Raw genomic sequence first — 23499 nt, forward strand, 5'->3', positions numbered from 1 at the left:
AGTGGTGGATAAATTTGTTTAAAAATTATTTTTCATTTTAATTTAGGAAATTATAATTAGGAAAAATTTGCAAGGGTATAATTATAACATTTTAAGATTTAGATTTTTCAAGACTAGTAAAAGTCTTGCTTTTACATTACAATAGTAACACACAATTCCAAAAAATATTTACAATAAGCTACATGTATGTTTTATGGTAAAATAAAGAATTACAGGTTCTTTTTTAAAACAGCATATGAGTATTAAAATAATATGTTTAGGTATAAAAATAATGTTTTTATCCTACCAAATATAACAGCAAGGTTATTAGACACAAGCACCTAAATTGTTTGTTACACAATTAACAGTTTGCATGCAAAGTAAACATTCAAGGTAGCAAAAGGAATTAAAATTATACAACACTTTTTTAACTTAAAGCATGTTTAAAACAAAATGATTAAAAATTAAAGTATGTACTTACACATAATCGTAGTCATGATGACAAAATGCAGAACTACTGTTAGCCGGCTTTAGGTTAAATTTAGAGATCAAACTTTAAATTCATTTTTACATGATAATTTAAACATAATATTATTAAATTCACCCAACAATCTTGATACAATACTCATAATATTTCGTTTGCAACTATATATTACTACATCATCTCGTTAGTTTTCGTATTGAAACATTGAATAAAAATATAAATAACAAAATTCAAGATCTACAAGTAACAACAAAAATATATTCCTATATAACGTGAGTGAATCTTTCAGACTATTAAACCAAGTGACAAGTCTATACTCTATATTGACATTTGATTCTGACAAATAAAATCAAATCATGCTTTCGAACTGTGTTCAGTGATGCCAACCTAGGCGTTTTCTCCTTAAATTAGGAGGCATCTGGAAGATTTAAAATCTTTAGAGGGGGATCATTCTGTAAGAGTTGACGTCACTGAACACAGTCTAATAGTATGATTTGATTTGTTTGTAAGAATCAACTGAGTTCGCATATTAATTAGAATTTGGCCTTTATGAACAGAGTCTATGTGGAAAGAAATAGTAGTAGAAAGTAGAGGTTATGCGAACTATATTATAAGTATGTTTACTGTCGAACTATGACGTAACGGTGTGGTCAACATAACATAAAGTAATTTGGTTGGAAACTGTTGCTACCTCCAATCCCACGACGGTTTTCTTTCCGCACTTTATCTACAAATGCATAACTCATAATGAATATTAATTCTGGCCCAATTATTGAGCTATAAAATAATTAATATTCTTTCTTCTTAAAGGGGCAAGATTTTCCATTAAAATTACCATTTCTAGCACGACATTTACTCTTATGCGATAACTTATGAGATCTTTCCCCAACATTGCTAATACCGTCTTTCTTACTTTTATGATGATGACCATCATCGGAACGAACATTATCATTTTTTTCCTGAGAATTATGGTTGTTATTGCCATGATGATCTTGGATATTATGACTTTTGTCATTATTACTGTGATTATCTTTACTATTGGCTACAGAGTTGTCTTTTTCTTGACTTGATTTATCGTGTTCTCTATTGGATTTATCTTTTGATCCGTCATCGTAGAACTCGTCATATCCCAATATAATTGGAGGAAGTACAATAAGACTAGCTTCACGTTGTTGGGCAACTTGATTATTCGCCTAAATTAAATTTAAAGTCTTTAATGATAGTAAATAAAATAAAAAAATCGGTAGACTTGTTGTGTTGTGACTTACCAAACCATAAAGTATTTTCGATGAAAATAAAAAACATACTATTTCTCTTAGATAAAACATTTACAATATAAAGAAATATTCCATAACATAAACAGTGGAAACTGAATAAAAAAACTCTTGGTTTTATACACAATCCGTAGTGATTTAAAAAGGCAATGATTAAGTGATGCAATAGGTTCACGGTTGGCGTGTTATCGGTTTTTCTATATAAAGAATAGGCCTTGGAGATAGTGATGTACCAGTAGATACAAAGTGCTTTTGGTTGAAAACTTGTACACTACTTTGCTTATCTCTTACTCATGCCATAAAAATAAAATTCGATTACTTTTTACTATAAAATTTATATTTTAACTCATTTTAAAACGAAAAAGGACATTTACATTTCTTTATTTTACATTTTTTGTTGTGCTTTGCTTAAACTTCATCAGCCGCGAAATCTTCGTTATCTGGATGGCGGGTGGTAGGTGTATTGGAGTTTGGTGTGTTTTCGATAGCGTCCGTGGAAAGCTCAACTCCTGCTTCCCGAAGCAGTGACATCAGGAGAGCTAAGGATGCTGCCAACTAAAAAAAAAATCTAAGCTTATGAGCTGAGGCCGGTGCCTCGGTATACAGCGTCTTTTATTAGTTTTTACATGGTAATGAAATTTAACCCTTTGCTAAAGGATATTAAAGAATCAAATATTTTCGAATTTACACACAAAAATTTATTATTTTTGCACGCTATTCTTAATGGGCTGATAGATACTCCCTATTTCCTATCATTTATTTCTTTAAGAATTCGTCCGTATGCGACAAGATATTCACAATTGTTCCATGTGCCTCGTTCGAACACGAATTATATCTGGGTAATTCTTGGCGAATTGGCGTTTCGGGTTTTAGCTAACTACAATACAATTTATGAAGATGTTACCAAAGGGGCGTGAGGAATTATTTTAGCGGATTGACTTTATTTGGCAGTAGTACCAATTTATTTAAAGTTTATTTTCAGTTTTCTTTTTTTTATCAATTATGTTCTTAGTTTACATATGTTTTCTGTTTCGTATATTTTATTAAACAATGTGATCTGGTTTGACTTTGTATATTGTCTAAGTGTTTTCTTTTTTAATATGTATATTTAATATGTGTAGCTGAAAGATTACTTATAATAATTATTCTAAAGTTTGTAACAACGCAAGTATCGCTGTGACAGTATATACCTGAGCTGAACGAACTATGATATGATGATTTCGATTCAACTCAGAGACTTAGTAGTTAACGCAGGTGAAGTTTCTCACAGTTCTAGGTATTTCCGGAGGAAAATATGTAAAAATTGCACATGAAATGATGCAGAAATATGCCTACATCACGTTCTATGGGACGGCATTTTTCATACCTGTAGATTATTTTCTCGTCTTAATAATTGAGCCGTTAAAACTGCTTCTTGGGCAGCTTCAGTACATCGACCCGCCCGAGCGTGTCTTGCAGCGTAATTTATCCTAATGAGGGCATCTTCAGGGTCAAGGGATACTGCTTTGGAATAGGCAGCATCTGCTCTTGGATCTCCAAGACGCTCTAACGTTATAGCAATAAGGAGAACCTATAAACATTATTTTATTATTATTATTTGAACTTCACCAATTAACACTATTGTGGTAAAATATTCAAGCAAAATCAGATTACACGACTACGATAACACAATATAGTCTCCAAGATCTCCAAGAATTTGTTAGTGCAGAAATATATACAATAAAGGAAATATTTTTCGACGAAAGTAAAACGTCTTAAAGGTAAAATAATTTCGAGGCTTATTAAAACTAATTAATAATATTGATTACAGTGTATGGTTGTGATGGTTGAAAAGCAGCAGCGGCAGCAAGTCTATTAAATGCCGACGCTGGTCGCTTGCATATCAGAAGCACTAGTCCAAGATCGTGAGCAGCTCGAGCACTAAGCGGAGCTGCCCAAACTGCCCGTTGAAGGCACGTTAATGCCTGGAATTAGTATATTAGGTACAATTATCAATTAAATAAAGTTATTATATGGGAAGTAAAACATGAGAGGAATTAAAGACGCGCTGCGCTGACTATCCGTTTGACTAATCACAATCAGACAAAACGCGCCAACCGTACGGTTTGAATACCATTCTTCCCTGACAGCACAGAAACGTCTTTATTTAATTCAAACATATACACAAACCGCAATATATTTCTTTTTGGACAACAATGCTAGTCCCAGATCGGTGTGAGCTGCCACACATGTAGGATGAGCAGTTAGGGCAGCTTTTAATCTTGCTAAGGACGCATCGACATCCCTATGTTGCAACATCATAGCAGCCAATGCAAGAGCGGCTGCGTGCTGCGTTGGCTGTTGAGATAGTGCTTCACCAAGTAATTGAAACGCTCGTCGTGGATCCCCACAACGGAGTCGCAATGCTCCAGCTGCAGCGAGCGTATCAGCTCCGCATGCGTTTAACCTTCAAGATAGACGTGGAAAATAGTTCATTTGTTTATTGGTCACCTAATAGAAACGTAAAGGTAATCAACTATAACTTTTATTAAAAAAAATACAAATACAACATTTTAAATGAAAGATTTACAGATTAAATTGTTCAAGAAAAATAGATAAAAACATAAATTCACTGATAAAACCTAAGTGAATCACAGAAGACGTCCCGTAACTATTCACTAATAGTTCCCTTCATGTTCTAATTTTAAAATCTTAATATAAAAAATCAAATATATAATTGGAGGACAAAGATTAAGTGGGTAATTGTTAAATAAAAAATAGCCTAAACAAGACGAAACTGTCTCGTCGTATTTAACTTTTTCATGATCTTACGCTAATACGTCATCGTAGACAGTTAACGCATCATCTTCATCGCCATTTTCTTTAAGCAGCTTAGCCAGAAGAGCACCAGCTCGTTCTCCCCCTCCAGCCTGCACAGAGGCCTTCGCCCATTCTATACCATGACTTACGTCGTCGAGATTTTCTGCACACATCGCTGTAAAATATTATTTGTGCGATTTAGATAAATAATTAGTACCTATTCATAAAGAGTAATAAAAGTCCCCACATTTTCAGATTTCGTCGATCTTCGATTTCTGATGTAATAGGGATAAAAAAACTATAATTGCGAGTTAAGTTCGGTGGTGGTTGTTAGAGGAATGTTTAAAAAATGAAACAAGTGGTTTTTCTTTATATAACAGGGGGCAAACGGGCAAGAGGCTCACCTGATGTTAAGTGATACCGCCGCCCATGGACGCTCTGGCCTTTTAAGAATTGGTACGCTCTTTTCTTGAAGGAAGTTGTGGAAGCTAAGTGTTACGCTACGAACATAAGTGACGTTTACTTATTTTAGTGCTCCTTATAATTTATGGATGTTTAGAATCATATACAATTTACCCAGTGTATATTAATAACGTCATAGTGCAGTTCCCAAATTCAGCTAAGGACCAAGGTATGACGGTGGGTACTAAACTAGATGGAAGGTACATGTTAAAAAGAAGCGCGAAGAGTTGGATCTACGTTACAGTAAATTGTACTACATAGTTGCTCGGAAGGCATTTGACGTTATCAGTTCAAAATAAATTATGAATCGATAAAGTCCGGATGCTTGTATCAACTTATGATTGCCAGCTGGGGATGTACCAGTAAGAGCTACTTTACGATTTCAAAACAAAGTCCTCAGGGGAATAGTCATACTCCCAGGTACATTCGCAATGACGACCGACGAAGAAAAAATGCTGGAGCCCACGAACAAAGGCTCCACCAACACATGAATATCGATTTAACTTCTTGACACCACGGGCATGGTGCGAATATTGAAAAGGAAAAAACATAGTATTGTCTTTTGTTAACATAGCTTTTACACATAAGGTTACATAACTCGCGTGTGTATATTTTTTGTTAATACTTTATAAGACACGTAAAATGGATCAGATATGGAAAAACAATACAAAATAATCAAAATAGACAAAACGACATTCGGGTACGCCATTAAACTAAGCTGCGTGCAAAATTTAAGAAAAGAATATTATTACCTAAACCAGAATAAATTTCGGGGTCTGGATGTTTTGATAATTTATCAGCTTCCAAGAATGCATCACGAGCAAGCTGGTAGCGTCCTTGTCGATAACTGCAACAAAATATTTCACACTTATTTCTGAAACGTAGGTATTTAGGAGGAAGCTAAATAATCAAGTCTTTTGTAGGTATATAATTTTAAAAAAATATGTGTGCAATTCACATGCGGTTGAAGTGAAAGCTTCAAAAACTTTGGTTTCAAGATAATGAGACAAATGTAATTTTAATTTTAATATCAATTATTAATGTAGATAAAAACAATGATTGAAAAGTTTTATAATTAATAATATATTGTAGGTGATTAGTACGTGTCGTAATGAAACAGTGATGTGTCCTGACAAGGACAGTTGTAAACGTTATCGTCATGAAACAATAATTTGTTCTGAAAAGAACAGTTAATTGCGTTATCGTAAGACCACGATATCGAACTGTTCTGAGAAGAACACGTTCGTACGCTTCGACGGTTGCGCGCAGAAAAGGTCAACTTTTTGCCGCGCCTCGATTTTATCGTCTACGCACCCTTCGCATCTTGGTACCACATGTTACCAGTAGTAGCCAGTGTAGGATAACTTTTGTATATAAATCTACAGTATTTAAAGATTAAACACATTCCACATTACATCTTCACCTCTTCTCAACGAATTATTAGGAAGTTTTATTTTAACCAAATAAGGACCAATCAACTTAAACCCAAACGAACCTAAAGTAGTGACCCCGAGAAGAACACCAAGAAAATTGAAGATGACGAACACAGAAAATTCCGGTGCAGAGCGTCAAGTTTCATCACAACCGTCGAGCCAAGAAGTCTCCGGTATTTCACTGTCGCTCCGTGTGCCACCATTCTGGCGCGACCAGCCGCTCCTCTGGTTCTGCAGTTTCGAAGCAGCAACCGCCGATCTAAAACGAAGCCAGGCCCAACTCGCCCAGATGCTCATCGCACAGCTTGAAAAGCAAGATATCCAAAACATCGCTGATCTCATTTGCTCGCCGCCGGAAGCAGATTACTACAACGCCATTAAAGACCGTTTAATATCACTATACGAAGAATCTAACAGCGCACAAACGAAGAAGCTACTGTCGCAAGTTGAGCTTGGAGACCAGAAACCCAGTCAGCTGATGAGGCAAATGAAGCAGCTTAATAAGGTCAAATTTCCCGAGAGCACCATCAAAATGATGTGGCTCGAGCATCTGCCGCCACACATTCGTTCCGTGCTAGCCGTCAGCGAAGCGTTTAAAATCAAAACGACGCTTGACGACCTGACCTTGCTCGTGGGCAAGATGATGGAAGTCCACACGCCGTCGCAACACATCGCTGCCGTCGCAACGCCTTACGTACCTGTAGCATCGCCACCAACTCCAGAACAACCAACCATCGACACCCTTATCTGTGAAATAAGAAGGTTGTTTTTGGAAGTCGCTGAGCTACGAGCACAACCTCGCGACAACTACCGCAACAGTCGTTTTCGCCACCATTCACATTCACAATCACGCTCGCGGAACGCATCAACAAAGCGCAACGAAAACCGACGAGAGTCACAGATGGAAGATCGAAGCCGGAAAAAATCTCCAATGCCGTACTGCTATTACCATCATCGCTATGGTATGGACGCGAAGAAATGCACACCACCATGCCCATGTTTCAAGCCCATAAACCAGTCGGAAAACTAAAAGTAACGCTGGCCGCGGCGGGAACCGGCGTTACCGAATCATCACACCGCCTTTTCGTTACCGACAGGGTAACGAAACTTACATTTTTGGTCGACACAGGAGCCAATATCTCCGTGCTACCAAAGACAAAAGGCTCACGCGAAAAACCACTGCCATTTCAACTCTACGCCGCCAACAACACGGTCACTCCAACTCGATCTTAACCTCCGAAGACCATATCGAACTGTTCTCAGAAGAACACGTTCGTACGCTTCGACGGTTGCGCGCAGAAAAGGTCAACTTTTTGCCGCGCCTCGATTTTATCGTCTACGCACCCTTCGCATCTTGGTACCACATGTTACCACTAGTGGCCAGTGTAGGATAACTTTTGTATATAGATCTACAGTTTTTAAAAATTAAACACATTCCACATTCCATCTTCACCTCTTCTCAACGAATTATTAGGAAGTTTTATTTTAACCAAATAAGGACCAATCAACTTAAACCCAAACGAACCTAAAATATAATTCAACTTTTTACCATCTAAATGTAGTATTAGAGGTTTCTTTAAAAATATTTTTTATTTTTATTTTTAAGTTTAATATCAAACTTTACTTTTTATAAAAACTAAAATAATTAAAGTTTGAAAGTCGATGAAACATAAAAGCGACAGTGAAAAGAGACAGACAGATAAATTCATAAGATTTAACGTGGGAGAAATGATATAGAAAGCGTTTTACTGTGTAACTTTAAATTAGTGAGTATTTGATCATTTTCTGAATTAAAAAAAAACATACATAAGAGATGAATTTAATTCAATTATAGAATTAGATGAAATTGATCGATTTTATTTGCATATCACATAATTATAAAAACTTTTTGAAGTGAAAAACTTCTTATTACACTAATTTAAAGTAAAAACTATTAGAATTTATGCGGCTGTCTCTTTTTCGTTTCATCGAATTCAAATCAAACTCAAACTCAAAATAACTTTATTCATATAGGTAAACAAGTACACTTATGAACGCCAGAAAAGAAGTTAAATTAATTGCAATTTTTTTTTTTGAATGGAATATCGCTGTTGGCCTTAAGGGCCTTTACAGCTCAGCTCGGGCTGCTTTGGCGAGCGTAGCTCGGCCAGAATGGCGCTTTGTCCCGCGGCTAGCGCAAGGGCGTCTCCTGTGAGACTCGAACCTCGGCTTGGGCCGTCGCGGGGCGGTCAATCGCCTGAAGGGCAGGACGGAAGCTCACTGGAGTGAGCGAAGTGCGAAGTAAAGGTCCTCGCCTTCCTCGGTGAAGGTTCCTTCTACGCGATAGCGCATTGAGCGGTGGGACAAGAAGTCGTGTACGATACGCACGAGTCTTAGTGGCACATTAAGGTGGTAGAGCTTGTAAACCAAACCGTTGTGCCAGACCTTGTCGAAAGCTTTCGCTATGTCGAAGAAGAGCGCACCCGTGGCTCTCAGTTTCAGGGAGCTATTCATCCCGGAGAGGATGTGCTCCGTGATTCGATGGACTTGATGAACGCACGAGTGGGCCGGCCTGAAGCCAAACTGCTGATCGGGAATGAGCCCCTTATCTAGGGCAAAGTCTAGGAGGCGCTTTTTAAGTACCTTCTCGTAAAGCTTGCTAAGCGTATTGAGAAGGCTGATAGGGCGGTAACTGGTGGGGTTGTTACGGGGTTTGCCTGGTTTGTGAATACCAATGACAATGGCCTCTTTCCACTGCGCCGGGAAGGTGCAATTTTCAAGGAGGCAATTGAAAATGGACATGTACATGGACGGAATGGACACCGGAGGACCTGGCGTCGAGACCTGGAGATTTACGAGGCAGTGAACTCTTTATTAGAGTTTTGACCTCGGCGATCGACGTAGGAGGGAGCGGCTCGGGAGGGAGGGGCAGTGCTACGATGCGTTCGACCTCGCGGTTCACGTGTTCGACGTGCGCCGGGTCGCTATGATCGAGATACGGGGTGCACTGCTCCACTAGGTTGACGGCTAAGCACTCGGCTTTTTCGTCGTCGTCGAATGCGTCAGGCAGATTTGGACGCTTGAGAGGGGGCATGGACGCCACCGTGTCGGTTTTAAGGGAACGCGCGAGAGACCATCGGCCGTGTGCGAAGGTGACAATTCGCTGGTAAGACGGTCCCAGCGTTCGTTTCTAATTTCCCGCTCGCTCTCTCCGCGCCTCGCAGCGCCGAGTGCTCTGCGGTTTTCGTCGGTCGGTGCTCTGGCGAAGGCGCGAGTCGCCGCGTTCTTCTCGGTCAATAGACGCCTCGCGTCCGGGGGAAGCTCCCAACGTTGAGCGAACTCATCTGGGACCTTCCGGGACGACTCGGCGACCTTGGTCTGAATGTGATTAGTGACCGAGGAGATCGCGTCTAACGCGTGAGCGGACGAGACTAAATTGTCGGGGACATTTGGGAGGGCAGAGGTGTCGGCGGGCTTGAGGGCCTCGTCTAACTTCTGCCAGTCGACAATGGACTTGAACCTCTTCTCTCGAGTGTTAGGAGGGCCGAATTCAAAGTGAACCGGGAAGTGATCCGAGTCTAACTCGTGTAACGTCTCTACGCTTCGCGGCTGTAGCGCCACGTTACGTAGAACCGCTACGTCTATGACGTCCGTTGAGAGAAGGCCGTTGCCTGTTATGCCACGGCGAGTCGGTTGTATGGGGGCAATGACGTTGAAATTGAGCACGTCTATAAGCCTATTGAGGGCTAACCCATTAGGGTTTTGTTTTGAACGATGAAAATCGATGGTGGTCGGATGAAAAGACCTGAACGCAAAGGTTATCCCTTAGCGTTCGGGCCTTGTAATTTATCGACTTTGTGTCGAGAATTTTTGATAGGGCCGACCAGGCGCCCTTGTCCCTAACGTATACGGGCGGGGGGGTTTTAATGCGGTCCGCGGGGCGGGGGACGCAGGTTTTCCCGATAAGAGGGAACTAAGATCCCTCTTCGGAGGGATCGTGGCTTGGGTGGGCCTTTTAGCGGGAGGACCGCCGTTGGCCGAAAGCTTTTTCTTCTTCCGACCGACGGTTTGAAAGCCGTCGCTCTCGGAAGATGAGTTTATTGCGGCTTCGTCGGCCGCTACCGCCGGGGTGGATTGGGTCGACATGACCGAAGAGGGGCGTGAATTTTGACCCGTCTCCTCAACGCTGACGCTTCCCACTTCAGGGAGTGGTGAGCGCGAGCGCGAGCGAGAGCGGGTATCGGGTCGCGATGCGATGCGATTGCAGCCTTTAACCCGATGTCCAAACACCGAGGACGCGAAGCGACCAATGAGAGGGCGGCAGGCAGCAAGGCAGCGATCGGACTGACCAATGAGAGGGCAGCAGGCAGCAAGGCAGCGGTCGGACAGCGCGTGCGCACTGTACAGCGGCAAGCGGCGATGACTCACACGCGAGCGAGCGAGAGAGCACTAGAGCACTGATGACTCACACGGAGAGAGCACTGAACAGACGTCCGCACGGGTCGGCGGTCGGAAGTGAAGTGTTTTTTTCATTAATTGCAAATTTACATGTACAGATACCGGCAAACTTCTTGGGCATTAAACAAGGTAGTGGGGGAAAGTTTGCGCAGCGCGGGACAAGCATCTACTGATTTACCAATCACGCGATCGACACGTCACACTTTCACGATCATGTTATGATTCGTCAAATTTATAAGAAGCTTTATTGATTAATATACATTTAACGAGGGCTTTGAATTTATTTAGTGATAATTCTCTAATTTCGCTTGGGATTATTTTGTAAAAACAAATACAATTTCCATATAAGGAGTGGTTTATGTTCTGGAGCCTGGTTGGTCGTACGCTTAAATTAGTTCTGTTTCGAGTATTATACTGGTGGATGCCACCATTTGTTTTAAAATCGGTTTTATTTTTTGTACATACCTACAATAATTGCAGTATTTAAGGTAATAAATTCTTGCATTTTAAGAATTTGATTGCGATATCATCTCATATATTTGCTTTTTGATTATTAAAAAAATTCTACAAAATTACGATAATTTAGAGATAATCATTCAATTCAATTCATAAAGTATGCAATTTTTCATCAATGTTTTCTTATGACGTTATCACGTAAAATTAACGTCCGTTAACCGACTTTACACACAACCATTTCTTATTTATTTTACTTACAGACAGTTCCCAACTTCTTTTAAAGCTTCAAGGTCTTGAGGTTGTATCTTTATAGAAGTGTGAAATTTATCCAGAGCTTCTTGAAGTCGGCCCGTTTGGGAAAATATTAAAGCCTGCCATAAAAAATGCCTTAATCAAATAACTGACGTCTCAAAAGGTCACAGTGGGGCATGTCACATTTCTGTCTGTTCGTATCGGTTTTAAATAGCGATCTCTCGTATAAATGAAATATATACCTACTTGTTACAGTATGTGCATTTTAATCAGAAAAAAGTACGTGCTTGAATGTATTTCTAGAAAAAGTCTGATTTTGACACGAGAAAGGCGACAAAGGCGTGAAAAGTAAGAAATTATCTAGACACAAAATATAAATACCATAGATAATTAAATAGAATTGTTAATATTATAAATATATATATATATATGGTGCATTCATATATTATAATAATAATACAGTAATTATCTGCTATTCAGCAAGAATGGTTGACAAATATTTAGTAATGGTTAAACTATTTAGAAGATTTACCTTTACATAATGTGCAAATCTATGTGAATTAAATGCATATTTTTGCAAGTGGTCAGCCAGTTCCAAGCATTTATCGTATTCTCCTCTGACATACCGTGTATGCAAAAGCCAATTACGGGAACCCCGATTACAATCTAAAACTTTTTTTAATAGAAATTAAAATTAGAAAAAAAGTGATATTGAATCGTTCGAAAAGTATACTAAAACCCGATATTAGTTGCAATAAAACACTGGAACTCAAAAATTATGTATTTTTACACCATGACTAGACATATGTATATATGTTACTACTTAATACCTACCTTCATTAGTAAGAAAGTTTTCAGTAAATTTGTGTTTTTTCATGTTTATCAATTATATCGTAGCTATAACAGGCTTTATCACTAATATTTTAAACTGAAAATGTTACCATGGTTACCTTAATCTTAAACAAAATGATTTCTGAACTTCTTCTAAAGGTCACTTGTTAGTTTTATTACAGGAAATTAAAATTAGATGGTTATAATATATGTATAATTTAAAACTAAAAAAAAACTAAAGTTTTCAACAAAGAAGACCTTTAAGATCCTCTAATATTATTATTAGTGTTTCTAGTCTGTGCTCTGACTTGCCCCCCAGGGCACCAATGGTTGCGAATCCTAATATTATATTAGTATATTTCCTGTTTCTTGACGTTGTATAACGTTGGGTGTGATCGATATCAAACTTCATACAACAATAATGCAGTAATTATAATATGGTATATAAAACGTTTAAAACTTTGTTTGTGTATTATGTGCACACTTACAATGCAAATAGCTGCGTGAGAGTTTATTTACAAGCATGAGTTTTTCGTTTTATTTGTTTTCTTTCGCATTTTTAATTCAAGTTCTTGTTGTTTGTTGTGCTATGTGTCAAATAGTTTTATAATAATCAAAATTAAATATTGTATGTACTTAGTTGTTTTCTTTCCGAATTCCTTTTTAAAATTCTTCCCACAAGCTATACTTCATATAAAAAGTTTACCTGTCTATGAGAATAGTTTTTTTTGTATCACTTATATTTACTACAATTGTCATACATTTTAGATGGAAAATTTTGTAAATAATGCCGTAGATTTAGTGCTATGTATGATGTGGTAAACTTTAATAAATAAATAGATTTAAATTCATTAGTTCTCTCAATGAAATGTATATTGTAGTCTTTGGTAGAGCTATTTGGTCTGTGGGATGGGATTGCAGAGCGATGATATCGTCAAAATTGTGTTAACACTTAAACATTAAAAACAACCTGAGTTCAGGACTGAATTTTAAAACTATTTACTTAACTTAAAAAAAACATTCCGTAATTAAGGGGCAGCAATAATTAATAAAAATGGAAGATATGGCACGTTTAGCAGTTGTAGAGCAAAGTGTTAAAGATGTCAATAAATTTCGAAAAATCTTATACGAACTACTTCAAAATATTAATCATATTTTAGATGATCCTTATAACAGTAGGCATATACAATCAGAAGTAGAAAATATTCGTGTCATTGAAGAGTTATACGATTATCTTTTATATATTGGTTTCCGATGGGTAAGTTTTATAAAATAATCAAGTAAATGTACCGATCTTTTTCTTAATTTTTTATTTGTTATTACTATTAAAAGCCAATTTGAAAGAGTGTTATGGATATTTTAATAGATTGACTTATATGGTTTTCTCAATTACAGGAACAAAATAAATTTATCTACCCTATAGATAAAGCCATTGATAAACTGAGGATAGCTAAGTCAGCAATTGAAAGAAAACTGAGTTTGTGTACTGACTCAAAAACTTTATCAAAAATTGAAAAAGTTCCTATAAAAAAATATAAATTGACACCTATTAATGTTCTGGTATATACTTTGAATTAAATTTCATTAATGTCTTTCATATTAGCTTGCTAAGCGTAGATGTCCTATATAAAATATTTTTCACATGCTATGAATGCAGTGGTACCTCAACATACAAGTTTAATTTGTTCCGTAATGCTTGCTTGTATGTCAAATTTCTTGTATCTCAATGCAATTTTACCTATTGAAATTAATTGAAATACCATTATTCCATTCCAGCAGCACCCCAAACAACACTAGTTGTTTCGGATTTCATTCTTTAGTTCAATAGACATCATCTTCAGACCCATGGTTATAAAAATTATTGTGTTGTTTTGTAAATATATAAAAAGCAAAAAATGTGAACACAACTTATCAAAAATAGACTGATGTCTAGTCTGTGGTAAGAGAAATAGGGGTTCTACTGTATTTATAATGAGGAAAAATGTGAATTCCTTTTTTATTAAAAAATAGTTATTTCATGAGTGTGTACTACCTATTAGAATAAAATAAATATATACTCATATAGTTAAACTTAACAAATTATTCATGACTGGGGACATTAAATAACTTGAGGTTTCTTACTGGTTCGATGTGGGCGAAAACTATAACAAAAGTGTTACTTACAGATGACAACCAATAATCTATTACTAACAATACAGATATTATTCAATAGGGTTTTGGACTATGAGGATGAAGAATTACAACAAGCTGCAAGGAATGAGATACCAATGATTACATTAAAATTAAGAGCATTGAAAAGAATGAGAGAAGTTCAGAAAAAAATTAAGACAGGTTTTTAAATTTTTTAAATTAGACATTTAAATATCTCTTAAAAATTTACCTGGTGACCACTAGGCCACTAAATATATACTACATATATTGTTACATATAAAACATAGTATTACAATATAACAAACATACATGAAAACCTTAAACTTGGAAGTACAGAACAAAATGTGATAATATTTTCCATTTTAAGGAAAACAGGTTTGAAAGCTGAGGGTCCTACTTCCTCACCTTTTTTACAGGAAAATAATATCTATTTGCCTGTAAAAAAATGTGTGTGTGTGTCAGCTACGACGCACGATTGGAGTTTACTTCTTACGAACGATAATTATGATATATATCGAATAGAAAAAAAGGGTAAATGAATGCATCTGCTAAAATGATAAGAGAAACAAACATATATCTGTAATTATTCAGATTATTTATATTACTTCAATAAAGCGTATTACATAAAGTATGTTAAAAAACAATATAAATAATAATAATAACAATAATAATTGTGTTCAATTTATACAAATCCAATTTTATTTATTTATTTATTTACACATCGTTACACTACAAAATAAAAATAAAAATTAACATAATTAAAATTATTTTAGAGAGAGAATGAGATGGAATCATTCTTTTACACGTTCAATCCTACAGATATATATGTTTGTCTCTTTCTACGTAACGCCTCAACTTTTCGTGTTACACTTGATTTTACTCCTCATAAAATTTCCGTACCGGGCCTTATAACTCAAATCGTTTCTTAAGGAGTAAACTCCAAAAAGGTGAGGTGTCCTACTACTAAGCAAGTATGAGACCCATCATTCTGCATCTCTTTATATGATAACTTTTGTTTGAAACAATTATAGTTTGTCTGAAATTGAACCAAAAGGTTCAAGTAGTATTTATGTACAGGTAACCCTATTAGTAGATAAATTGCAGGTGATACCAAAGAAGAAGATTTATCATATGACATCGCTTTGTTAATGGAGCTAATGGGATGGTTCAAACACAAATACTTTTCATGGGTCGATGCACCACAATGTGAGACATGTGGAGGACCTACAAAATTTTATCACAGCACTACTTTGAGAACTGCGACAGAGACATGCAATGCTGAGGTAAAAAAAAAGGTCTCACTTTTAAACATAGTGCTAATTTTATTGAAAATATTTTTCAATAAATAAGATTACTTCATACCGACATGAAACAATTATTTATTAAAAGATAATTATACTCCTATGTTTGTTAATCACTAAGCCGCGGAGTTATTCAAAGTATGTATAATATTTTAGGTTTACAGTTGCGCGCATTGTGGAAATTATACAAAATTTCCGCGATATAATGATATACGCGCGTTAATGCGTACGCGCCGCGGTAGGTGCGGCGAATGGGCGAATTGTTTTGCTATGTTTTGCCGAGCACTTGGTTATGACACACGCTATATCTATGATTCTACTGATCACGTCTGGTGTGAGGTATGTTAAATATCGAATATTCTTTGTAAAAAAATAATTGTAAGAATTGAAAAGAAAGTCGTTTTTCAACGTTGCTAAGTCTATTATTGTAATTAATTTTATGATATAAATCTTTATACCTATGAATATTACTAGAGAAACTTTCCTTCTTCGCTCCCACTTAAACCCTTTGAAAATACTATCTGACTACATTGTATGAGTTGGATACTTTTTTACTTTTAAGGTATATGATTTTGTTTCAAACAACTGGTTGCATGTTGATCCTTGCGAGGGCGCATTGGACACTCCGCTGATGTATGACCATGGGTGGGGCAAAAAGCTCACTTATGTTATAGCCGTTTCCTGTAACGATGTCCAGGACGTCACTTGGCGTTATACAACTAAACATAAGGAGGTATGGGAAACTAAAAAAATAAAAAATTGTTACATCTTTTTATGGTACACTAAAACGTCAATAATTCGTTTAAAGGTCATTCAAATAAGCCCATAATTAAAAAAAAAACATCTATTGTATGTTAAAGGTTCTTTTGCGTCGAAATCAATGCACAGAACAAGAATTAATATCAACGTTGCTTACTCTACGTGAACATAGACTAGCTCAGGTTTCACCTGCAAGGCGGAAGTGGCTAACCGCTCGTACTATACATGAACTTGCACAGATGATGTTGGAGAGGTGATAAAATTACTTTTTTTTTTTTATTCATAGACATAGACATTACATTTATTACTAACGAAACACACACAGAAACACAAAATAATATAATTAAAAAAAGAATGTTAAATAAAAGTTAAGGAACAAGATACATTTTAAGTGTAACGTATGTGTGTATGTTCGGCTCGGCATTATGCTGTGGAGCAGACGTGTTCCACAGTGCTGATCATTCTGCCAGAGACCACAACAGTTAGTTTGCGCCTGAGACGCAAAAATGAAAGAGAATGTAATAATAGTAGAAAAAATAATTATAGTAAAAGTTTACATTAAGTAAAGAAGTTTTATATAAAGCATGTACAAATAAGAATAAAATTGTTAAGTGTAAAAACTACATTTCGTGTGATTTCAGTTTAAATCAAATTATCACCGAAGTTATAAGGAAAAAAAAACAAATAATGATGTTGTGATTGTATGCCTTTTTAAAAAAAATGAATTTAAGGATAGTGAAAACAAGTTACCTTAAAATAATATCTTGAAATTATTGTTTTTCGTTCGACCCATGCTTGTAGTCTACGAAAATGTTTATTGAATGATACTAATAACTTTTTTAGAAAACCAAGTGATTACGAATCCCGAGGACGAATATCCGGCTCTAAAGAATGGAAAACCCAACGCGGTGAAATAGGTTCCCAATTTGGGCATGGCTTTGAATTTGACGAGCCAGGGGAAGTCAGTATACAATATTACTGTAGCCCGGATAAGTACCAGATTAGTAGGTCTGGAAAAGAGCTAACAACGTTAGATGGATGGGCCTCAGGGGTGTATGAAGGAGAACATGTTTTCAGAAATGTGGAAAAAGATTGGCGGCAAGTGTATATAGCGAGAGAAGGTTATATTTTATTTATAAATTATCATTATTTTATCAAAAAATCCATAATTAAAAACCTTTTATCTGTCAGTCACGTGACAAAAGGATCACTTAATCGACGATGACGTAGAATTCTTGTAAATAAGTTTCTCCTGACTAATGCTAATACTGTTTTGGAGTTTAATTTTGTTGAAGACTTTTTGATCGAAATAATACTGATTGAAACATGTAAAACTTAACGATTGCTTACTTTTTACAAGCATGGTCCGTCATAGGGACTGGTCTTGCCTAGAAAAGCGTTTTAGCCGATTCTTGAAATTATGAACATTTAATTTAAATAATATCCTTAACAATTTGTAAAGTCTATAGCCAATTATAAATAATCGGAAATGGTATTTTACATTTGGTTAAATACTCCATTTTGTTTTCAGAAGGAGAAATGTCTGGAACGGTATCTTGGAAATTATCCGTTAAAGATGGTTTAATATTTACGTCACTTACTGTCCGAGTCATTTCCGCTATTTTCGAAAATGGCAACATCGAATGGCAGGTGCAATTTGATGACAACAATCCAACCGTTGTTGATTTCAATGGTTATTATTTTGTCTAATTTTTATATGCAACTGGCATTTCTGTTATATGTTGTAATATTTTTAGTATAAGTTTTAAGTTCTTTCTTAAGTGTATTATTCAATAAATTGTAGCTTTATGAATAGTCATTTTTTACCTTATAGGCAAAGCTTGTAGACTCTTATTACAGTTTTTTATTAATAATATTATAATAAGTTATTTTTCAGAAACAACTTCAAAATTGAGCAACCAATTTAAAAAGGTTATAATAACAGCACACCTTAGTGGCGGACAAGGGGATGTATCCTGGCAACATTCACAACTCTTCAGACAATCACTGGACTCAAAATCTCCTACCTTTGAAGTAAATGCAAACATAGAATCAAATTGAAATTAAACAATTCTGCTGCAGAACATATAATTTTTTTTGTATAATAATCAATATGTTGCTTAATAGTAAGGTAGATAAAATTTAGCTCCATACCATGTTTACATATTTTAATAAGAAGAATTTACGTTGTGAAAACAATAAAAGCCTATTGTACTATACATTTTTAACGTTCTAGTTTTACTTATAATACGTATTACTTAGATTGCCTTTAACGTGAATATGTGATTAAAATTCCATACAACATTTATGACTGTTATAGAAAACTTCATTACAAAAAATCATTAGATAAAGTACCTTTACACTGGTAGTGGTAAAACGTCGATTCATCAATGTGGTTAAGTAATTACTACCCTTATAATACCGTTTTAGGGAACAGTAAGACTTTCTACCTGTATTCCTAAAATATTTTTCGGAGTTGGTCACCCTTCAGTTATAGTAATTTATGTACCTAGTCTAACAGAGAGCATGGTGCTTAAAAGCAGTGCCATAAGACTTGACGTCTGACAGTTTGTATTTTGGAATTTCAAATTTGTAAAATAAACGTTAAAACAAAATCCACGCTAACTGAAAAATCAAAATATTGTGAATTGTGATAAATGCTACAATATGTCCGACATTGAAGAAGAGAATATGGTGACATTTCGTACTGGAATTGGGGTTTGTAGAGCATTTCTTATTTTTGCAGTAGTAAAATTATTACTTCTTAGCATAGTGCTTTAATTTGAACCAAATATAATATTTTGTAGTTTGTTTTGTAAACATATACTATTATTACATTTTAGGAAATATCTGTAGGTGGATTTAGCAGACACTCAAAAAATATGTCAATGAACAATGTTGACATCAATTCCAATCCCTACAAGCTGGATCTTCCACAACACGATGTCCGGAGCATGTATCGTGAACGAGCAATATCTCCATTTTCTTTAAGAAGTGATTTTGGACCTCCTAGGTTTCATCCTGGACAATATGCGAGTTCTCATAGATCTGTTATTAATGGCAGGAGTAGATCTCCAATGTCAATCCGTAGTGTGGGTTAGTAAAACATAACATAATTTTACACTTTTAAAATGTGATTAATTAATTGTTTAAATACCAGGCACCTACTATTTAAGAAATATTTTTTTTATTTCAGATTCAACAAGAAGTGTTATTGACATAACAAATGCTCTTAAGTTTGAATCTTTTAATACGCATGAATTACAGGTTATTAAAGAAATAGTTTGCCGTAAATTAAAACTTAAACTTAGAAGAAGGTATGAAAAAAATAGACATAAATCTATGGTATTGAAAAGTAACAGAAGTAATATGCTAAAACGCATTAGAAGTTTAAAATGTTCAGATAGAGATAGTAGTGAATCGCCTATAAGCAGCAATGAAGATGATGAACACGGGTTACATAAAAATATGACAGTTCTTACAAGACCACATATGAGTCAAGTAGACAAATCTTTACTGATGAATTCAATCAATAATGAAGATAAATACACAAACCATACTATTGCTCTTAAAAAAAATGTATTTTCAATTAAGCAAAAAGCGTCCAACAAGTTTTCTGAAGTAGCCAAGCCAGACTCCACTCAAACATGCAATGAAGGGCGAACTTTAAAGGATTATTTTCCAAGTGAATATATGTTTCCCTCTCAAAGGTTCAAGAATACCACAAAAAGTGAAAATAATTCTAATGATATACCAAGATTAGTAGTAAGTCAAGAAAGTCTTAGCAGTGAAAATGAAGATATATTTTCTGACAGTGAAAATAGGAAACGATCTTTTGATCATCAATTCAGTAACAATGCAAAGAGAATAAAACTTGCAAGTAATGTTACAAATTCTGAACTAATTTATTTAAAAGATACATTTAAAAAACCTTTAGTACCTAAACTTAAAGACAATAGTAATGCAAAAGAAATTCTTATTTCTAAGGCAGTACCACCTTCAAAACTGTTTAATAACATAAATGAAGATATACAAAATGAAAGTGAGGAATCAAAATTAGCTGAAGTGTCTATGAAATCTAGTTTTTCAAAGCGAAAGTTATTCACACAAAAAGTAGATTTTTTAAACTCTAAAGCATTATCTGATACTGCTGGAGCAAGTCCCCAAACTAAAGTTGACAATAAAGAACGGAATAAAACTAGAAAATTAGTAACAACACAGTCTTGTCTAAATAGAAATGTATCTGACGAGGAAGACAATGTTTTGGATTTAATTCACAAAATAGTACCTGCTGAACAAATATATGCAACATCTAGTAAAACAAATACTGTCCCAGATGACAAATATGATAGTGATGTTAGTGGTACATTCACTGATGAAACACTCAATGGCACAGTTTTTGAACAAACCAACATTGACATGGATAAAAATACTAAATTGGTGAGCTCATCGAAAGCAAAACATTGTAGAGTCACAAGACAGAATGTTCTTCCCCAGAATTCAGGATCTTCTAAGACTGTGTTTCAAAGTAAGTACTGCTTTATGCTTAAAATAAACTTATTTTATTTATATCATATTAATGGAGGTGTTTTTATTCTCCAATTAAAGATATTTATAGTAATTTACCATTGTCTTAACTATCAAAAAAAAAAACTTATTACATAATAACAATTCATGATTTTTATTTTGTCAGGCTAAAGAAATGAAAGAGTTTTCAATTGATTAACAGACTTTCTGCCTGTATGATAATTAAATTATTTTTGTTTTGGGTGACTCACGAACCAGATTGAGGAATATAATTATTCTGCCACTATCTAAGAATGAAAATTTTGCTCTAATGATGTAAACTTAACTGTAATTTGATACTTTGCCTAGACATTATCAAACACAGTTTGCCAGGTAGTGTTTCAGCTCTAAATTTTTGTATAATTTCAAATTTCAGGATCAAATTATATGAAAACCTTCTGGGAAACTGATATAGAAAGTGAAATGGAATCTGAAAATATACCTATCTGGAAAATATCACGACCCACTCGGAATAAAGGTAACTTTAAGTTAACAATTTTAAGAGCAACCACAGAGAGACCACATTTCTATAACATGTACTAGTGGATCGGCGTGGCGAAATGAAATAATATTTATAATAGCCTTTGGGTCTAAGGCAAGCCGGTTTCTTCGCGATGTTTTCCTTCACCGTTCGAGCTAATGTTAAATGCGCACGTAGAAAGAAAATCCATTGGTGCACAGCCGGGGATCGAACCTACGACCTCAGGGATGAGAGTCGCACGCTGAAGCCACTAGGCCAACACTGCTCTAAGGCACTACTACAAAAGGCATTGCTTGACCAAAAATATTAATTAAAAAGTAGTCTATCAGCCGAGTATCCATTCGGTTATCCGGTTTTAGCACTTAGGCATGCATTAAAATTATTTATTTACTCAGAATTGGTATTTTAAGTTAAATATATATTTTCCTTTGATAAAAATAATTTAGATCGTTTATAATTTAAAAAATTATTTCCAAATGACTCACATTGTAAAATAAGTGTTTCATCAAATATCTCTATGAATATATATACTCTATATATATACTCTATGAATAGTTCACGGCTGGATTCATTTCTCCATATTGATGGGGATTAATCCAAATCAGTTATTAAACTAGCATATTTAAAAAAAATATGGCTTGTAGTCTTATTCATAAAAAATTTAAAAATAATTAAATAATGTGTATATAACGAAGGCTGTCTCTTACAGATAACTTGAAAGATGTCACCTTATCAACTTTAAATACAACCCACCAAGTAGGTAAAAATAGAGCTAAAATATTAACTGTGCAAGATTTAAAAAACAAAATCGCCAATTCTAAAAAAAGATTGAATACTGCCACCGAAATTGAGCAGCTATATGACCAAGAACAAACTATAAAAAAACTGATTCCGAAAGTTGTAATTGAAAACATTAATAATCTAAGTCAGTTTGAACCTGACAAGCCTGGCAAAGAAAAGAAGAAAACTATTGCTTCAAGTAATAAAAATAAGAATCCGAATACTCAAGAAGTTTCAAACATTCAACAAAGTAAGAGGATAAGAAGGCCTACAAAAAAATATTATGAATGTGAAGATGCGACAACTAAAGCAAAAAAGAGTAAAACAAACGAAGGTAGCAAAAACTCAAAAGTTAATTCAAAAGCCTCGGTTACAAAGAGCTCACTCGATACTAGCGATTTAAATATTTCAAGTAGGACGAAACCCAAACGAAATAAAAGTGACGAAAGAAGAACATCAAAAGAAAATAGTATTCAACGTAGTGACGATATTCTCAATATTTCAATAAAAAGTTTAAGACCAAGAAAAAATAAAAACTGCACGTTTTGATATAGTTACTAAACTAAGCTATGCTATTGAAATCAACGCCGAGTTGTTAGATGAAATGCTCAATCTCAATACTCAATCGACGATATATGCTTCTTGCAAGGAGATTTGTAATCCCCGCATTTTTTAATTGTTCGAAGATAAGTATAAAAATAGAAATGCCAAACTATAGAATATGCCCAGGCCTCATTGTATGGCATTAAACTAAATAATACATAATGTTTTAGTTGAAGTAGTTTATTTATTACTATCTTTTTTATTGATCTTCTTGAAATTATGAAGCTAAATTAAAATAATAATTCAAGATAGGCCTTCTATAAGCGCCTAATACATCTTAAGTGAATTTTGTTCACACATAACAAGTATTTTTCTGTAGTACGCATTTGTGAATTGCACTGTAAAAATTAATTGAATTTTTGTTGAAAAAAGTAATGTTTCTTCTTTCTTTTTCTACGTTTTGTATTTTTCTCATTTAGTTTCATCGCGGAGAGTAGGTAATTAGTAGAGT

At 35.1% G+C, this 23499-nt stretch overlaps 4 protein-coding genes and 1 long non-coding RNA gene across 7 annotated transcripts in view; 3 read left to right on the top strand and 2 right to left on the bottom strand.

The window, feature by feature from the left end:
* The window catches only part of LOC123713010 (protein disabled), a 28074-nt gene extending 26057 nt beyond the window's left edge, over positions 1–2017 (bottom strand). For both annotated transcript variants that reach the window (XM_045666470.1, XM_045666469.1), the window contains exons 1-2: positions 1732–2017; positions 461–1656 (exon numbers count right to left, since the gene is read on the bottom strand). In XM_045666470.1, the coding sequence (XP_045522426.1) occupies positions 461–476 (16 nt within the window). In that variant the 5' untranslated portion in view covers positions 477–1656; positions 1732–2017. The remainder of the gene's footprint in view (positions 1–460; positions 1657–1731) is intronic.
* A 128-nt stretch (positions 2018–2145) lies between these two features.
* On the bottom strand, positions 2146–12518 carry LOC123713679 (Bardet-Biedl syndrome 4 protein-like). Its single transcript, XM_045667482.1, has 9 exons — positions 12411–12518; positions 12109–12248; positions 11583–11695; positions 5751–5845; positions 4549–4711; positions 3907–4183; positions 3546–3701; positions 3104–3307; positions 2146–2292 (listed from the first exon to the last, which is right to left on the bottom strand). Exons 1-9 carry the CDS (start codon positions 12451–12453, stop codon positions 2146–2148), a joined length of 1338 nt encoding a protein of 445 aa, XP_045523438.1. The 5' UTR covers positions 12454–12518.
* LOC123713680 lies at positions 2240–3905 on the top strand. Its single transcript, XR_006754226.1, has 2 exons — positions 2240–2366; positions 3548–3905. It is a non-coding gene; the product is annotated as an uncharacterized LOC123713680 (long non-coding RNA).
* Positions 12519–13326: 808 nt separating the features above from the next.
* LOC123713582 (peptide-N(4)-(N-acetyl-beta-glucosaminyl)asparagine amidase) lies at positions 13327–18819 on the top strand. 2 transcript variants are annotated; one of them, XM_045667312.1, is made up of 10 exons: positions 13327–13665; positions 13803–13967; positions 14573–14738; positions 15663–15841; positions 16016–16198; positions 16422–16592; positions 16720–16871; positions 17462–17739; positions 18150–18311; positions 18516–18819. In XM_045667312.1, the coding sequence occupies exons 1-10, from the start codon at positions 13462–13464 to the stop codon at positions 18677–18679; spliced, it is 1824 nt and encodes a 607-aa protein (XP_045523268.1). In that variant the 5' UTR covers positions 13327–13461; the 3' UTR covers positions 18680–18819. The 2 variants fall into 2 exon arrangements, with proteins under 2 accessions (XP_045523268.1, XP_045523269.1); XM_045667313.1 differs by having other exon boundaries at positions 18505–18669.
* A 229-nt stretch (positions 18820–19048) lies between these two features.
* LOC123713617 lies at positions 19049–23167 on the top strand. The gene is made up of 5 exons (XM_045667369.1): positions 19049–19336; positions 19462–19714; positions 19815–21146; positions 21561–21662; positions 22375–23167. The coding sequence occupies exons 1-5, from the start codon at positions 19286–19288 to the stop codon at positions 22992–22994; spliced, it is 2358 nt and encodes a 785-aa protein (XP_045523325.1). The 5' UTR covers positions 19049–19285; the 3' UTR covers positions 22995–23167.
* Positions 23168–23499: the final 332 nt, after the last annotated feature.

The sequence above is a fragment of the Pieris brassicae genome, chromosome 8, assembly GCF_905147105.1.
Source record: "Pieris brassicae chromosome 8, ilPieBrab1.1, whole genome shotgun sequence".
Taxonomy (NCBI): Eukaryota; Metazoa; Arthropoda; class Insecta; order Lepidoptera; family Pieridae; genus Pieris; species Pieris brassicae.

Bases quoted from the DNA above. Each gene is read 5' to 3' on its own strand.
- LOC123713679 (XM_045667482.1), bottom strand. From the start codon at position 12,453: ATGAAAAAACACAAATTTACTGAAAACTTTCTTACTAATGAAG. The intron at 3,702-3,906 runs GTTTGTGTATAT...TACTAATTCCAG, and splicing joins CCAAAAAGAAATATATTGCG to GCATTAACGTGCCTTCAACG. The intron at 2,293-3,103 runs GTATGAAAAATG...TTTTTTTTTTAG, and splicing joins GACGAGAAAATAATCTACAG to TTGGCAGCATCCTTAGCTCT.
- LOC123713582 (XM_045667312.1), top strand. From the start codon at position 13,462: ATGGAAGATATGGCACGTTTAGCAGTTGTAGAGCAAAGTGTTAAAGAT. The intron at 16,593-16,719 runs GTATGGGAAACT...TGTATGTTAAAG, and splicing joins ATACAACTAAACATAAGGAG to GTTCTTTTGCGTCGAAATCA. The intron at 16,872-17,461 runs GTGATAAAATTA...TAACTTTTTTAG, and splicing joins GCACAGATGATGTTGGAGAG to AAAACCAAGTGATTACGAAT.
- LOC123713617 (XM_045667369.1), top strand. From the start codon at position 19,286: ATGTCCGACATTGAAGAAGAGAATATGGTGACATTTCGTACTGGAATT. The intron at 21,147-21,560 runs GTAAGTACTGCT...TTCAAATTTCAG, and splicing joins TTCTAAGACTGTGTTTCAAA to GATCAAATTATATGAAAACC. The intron at 21,663-22,374 runs GTAACTTTAAGT...TGTCTCTTACAG, and splicing joins ACGACCCACTCGGAATAAAG to ATAACTTGAAAGATGTCACC.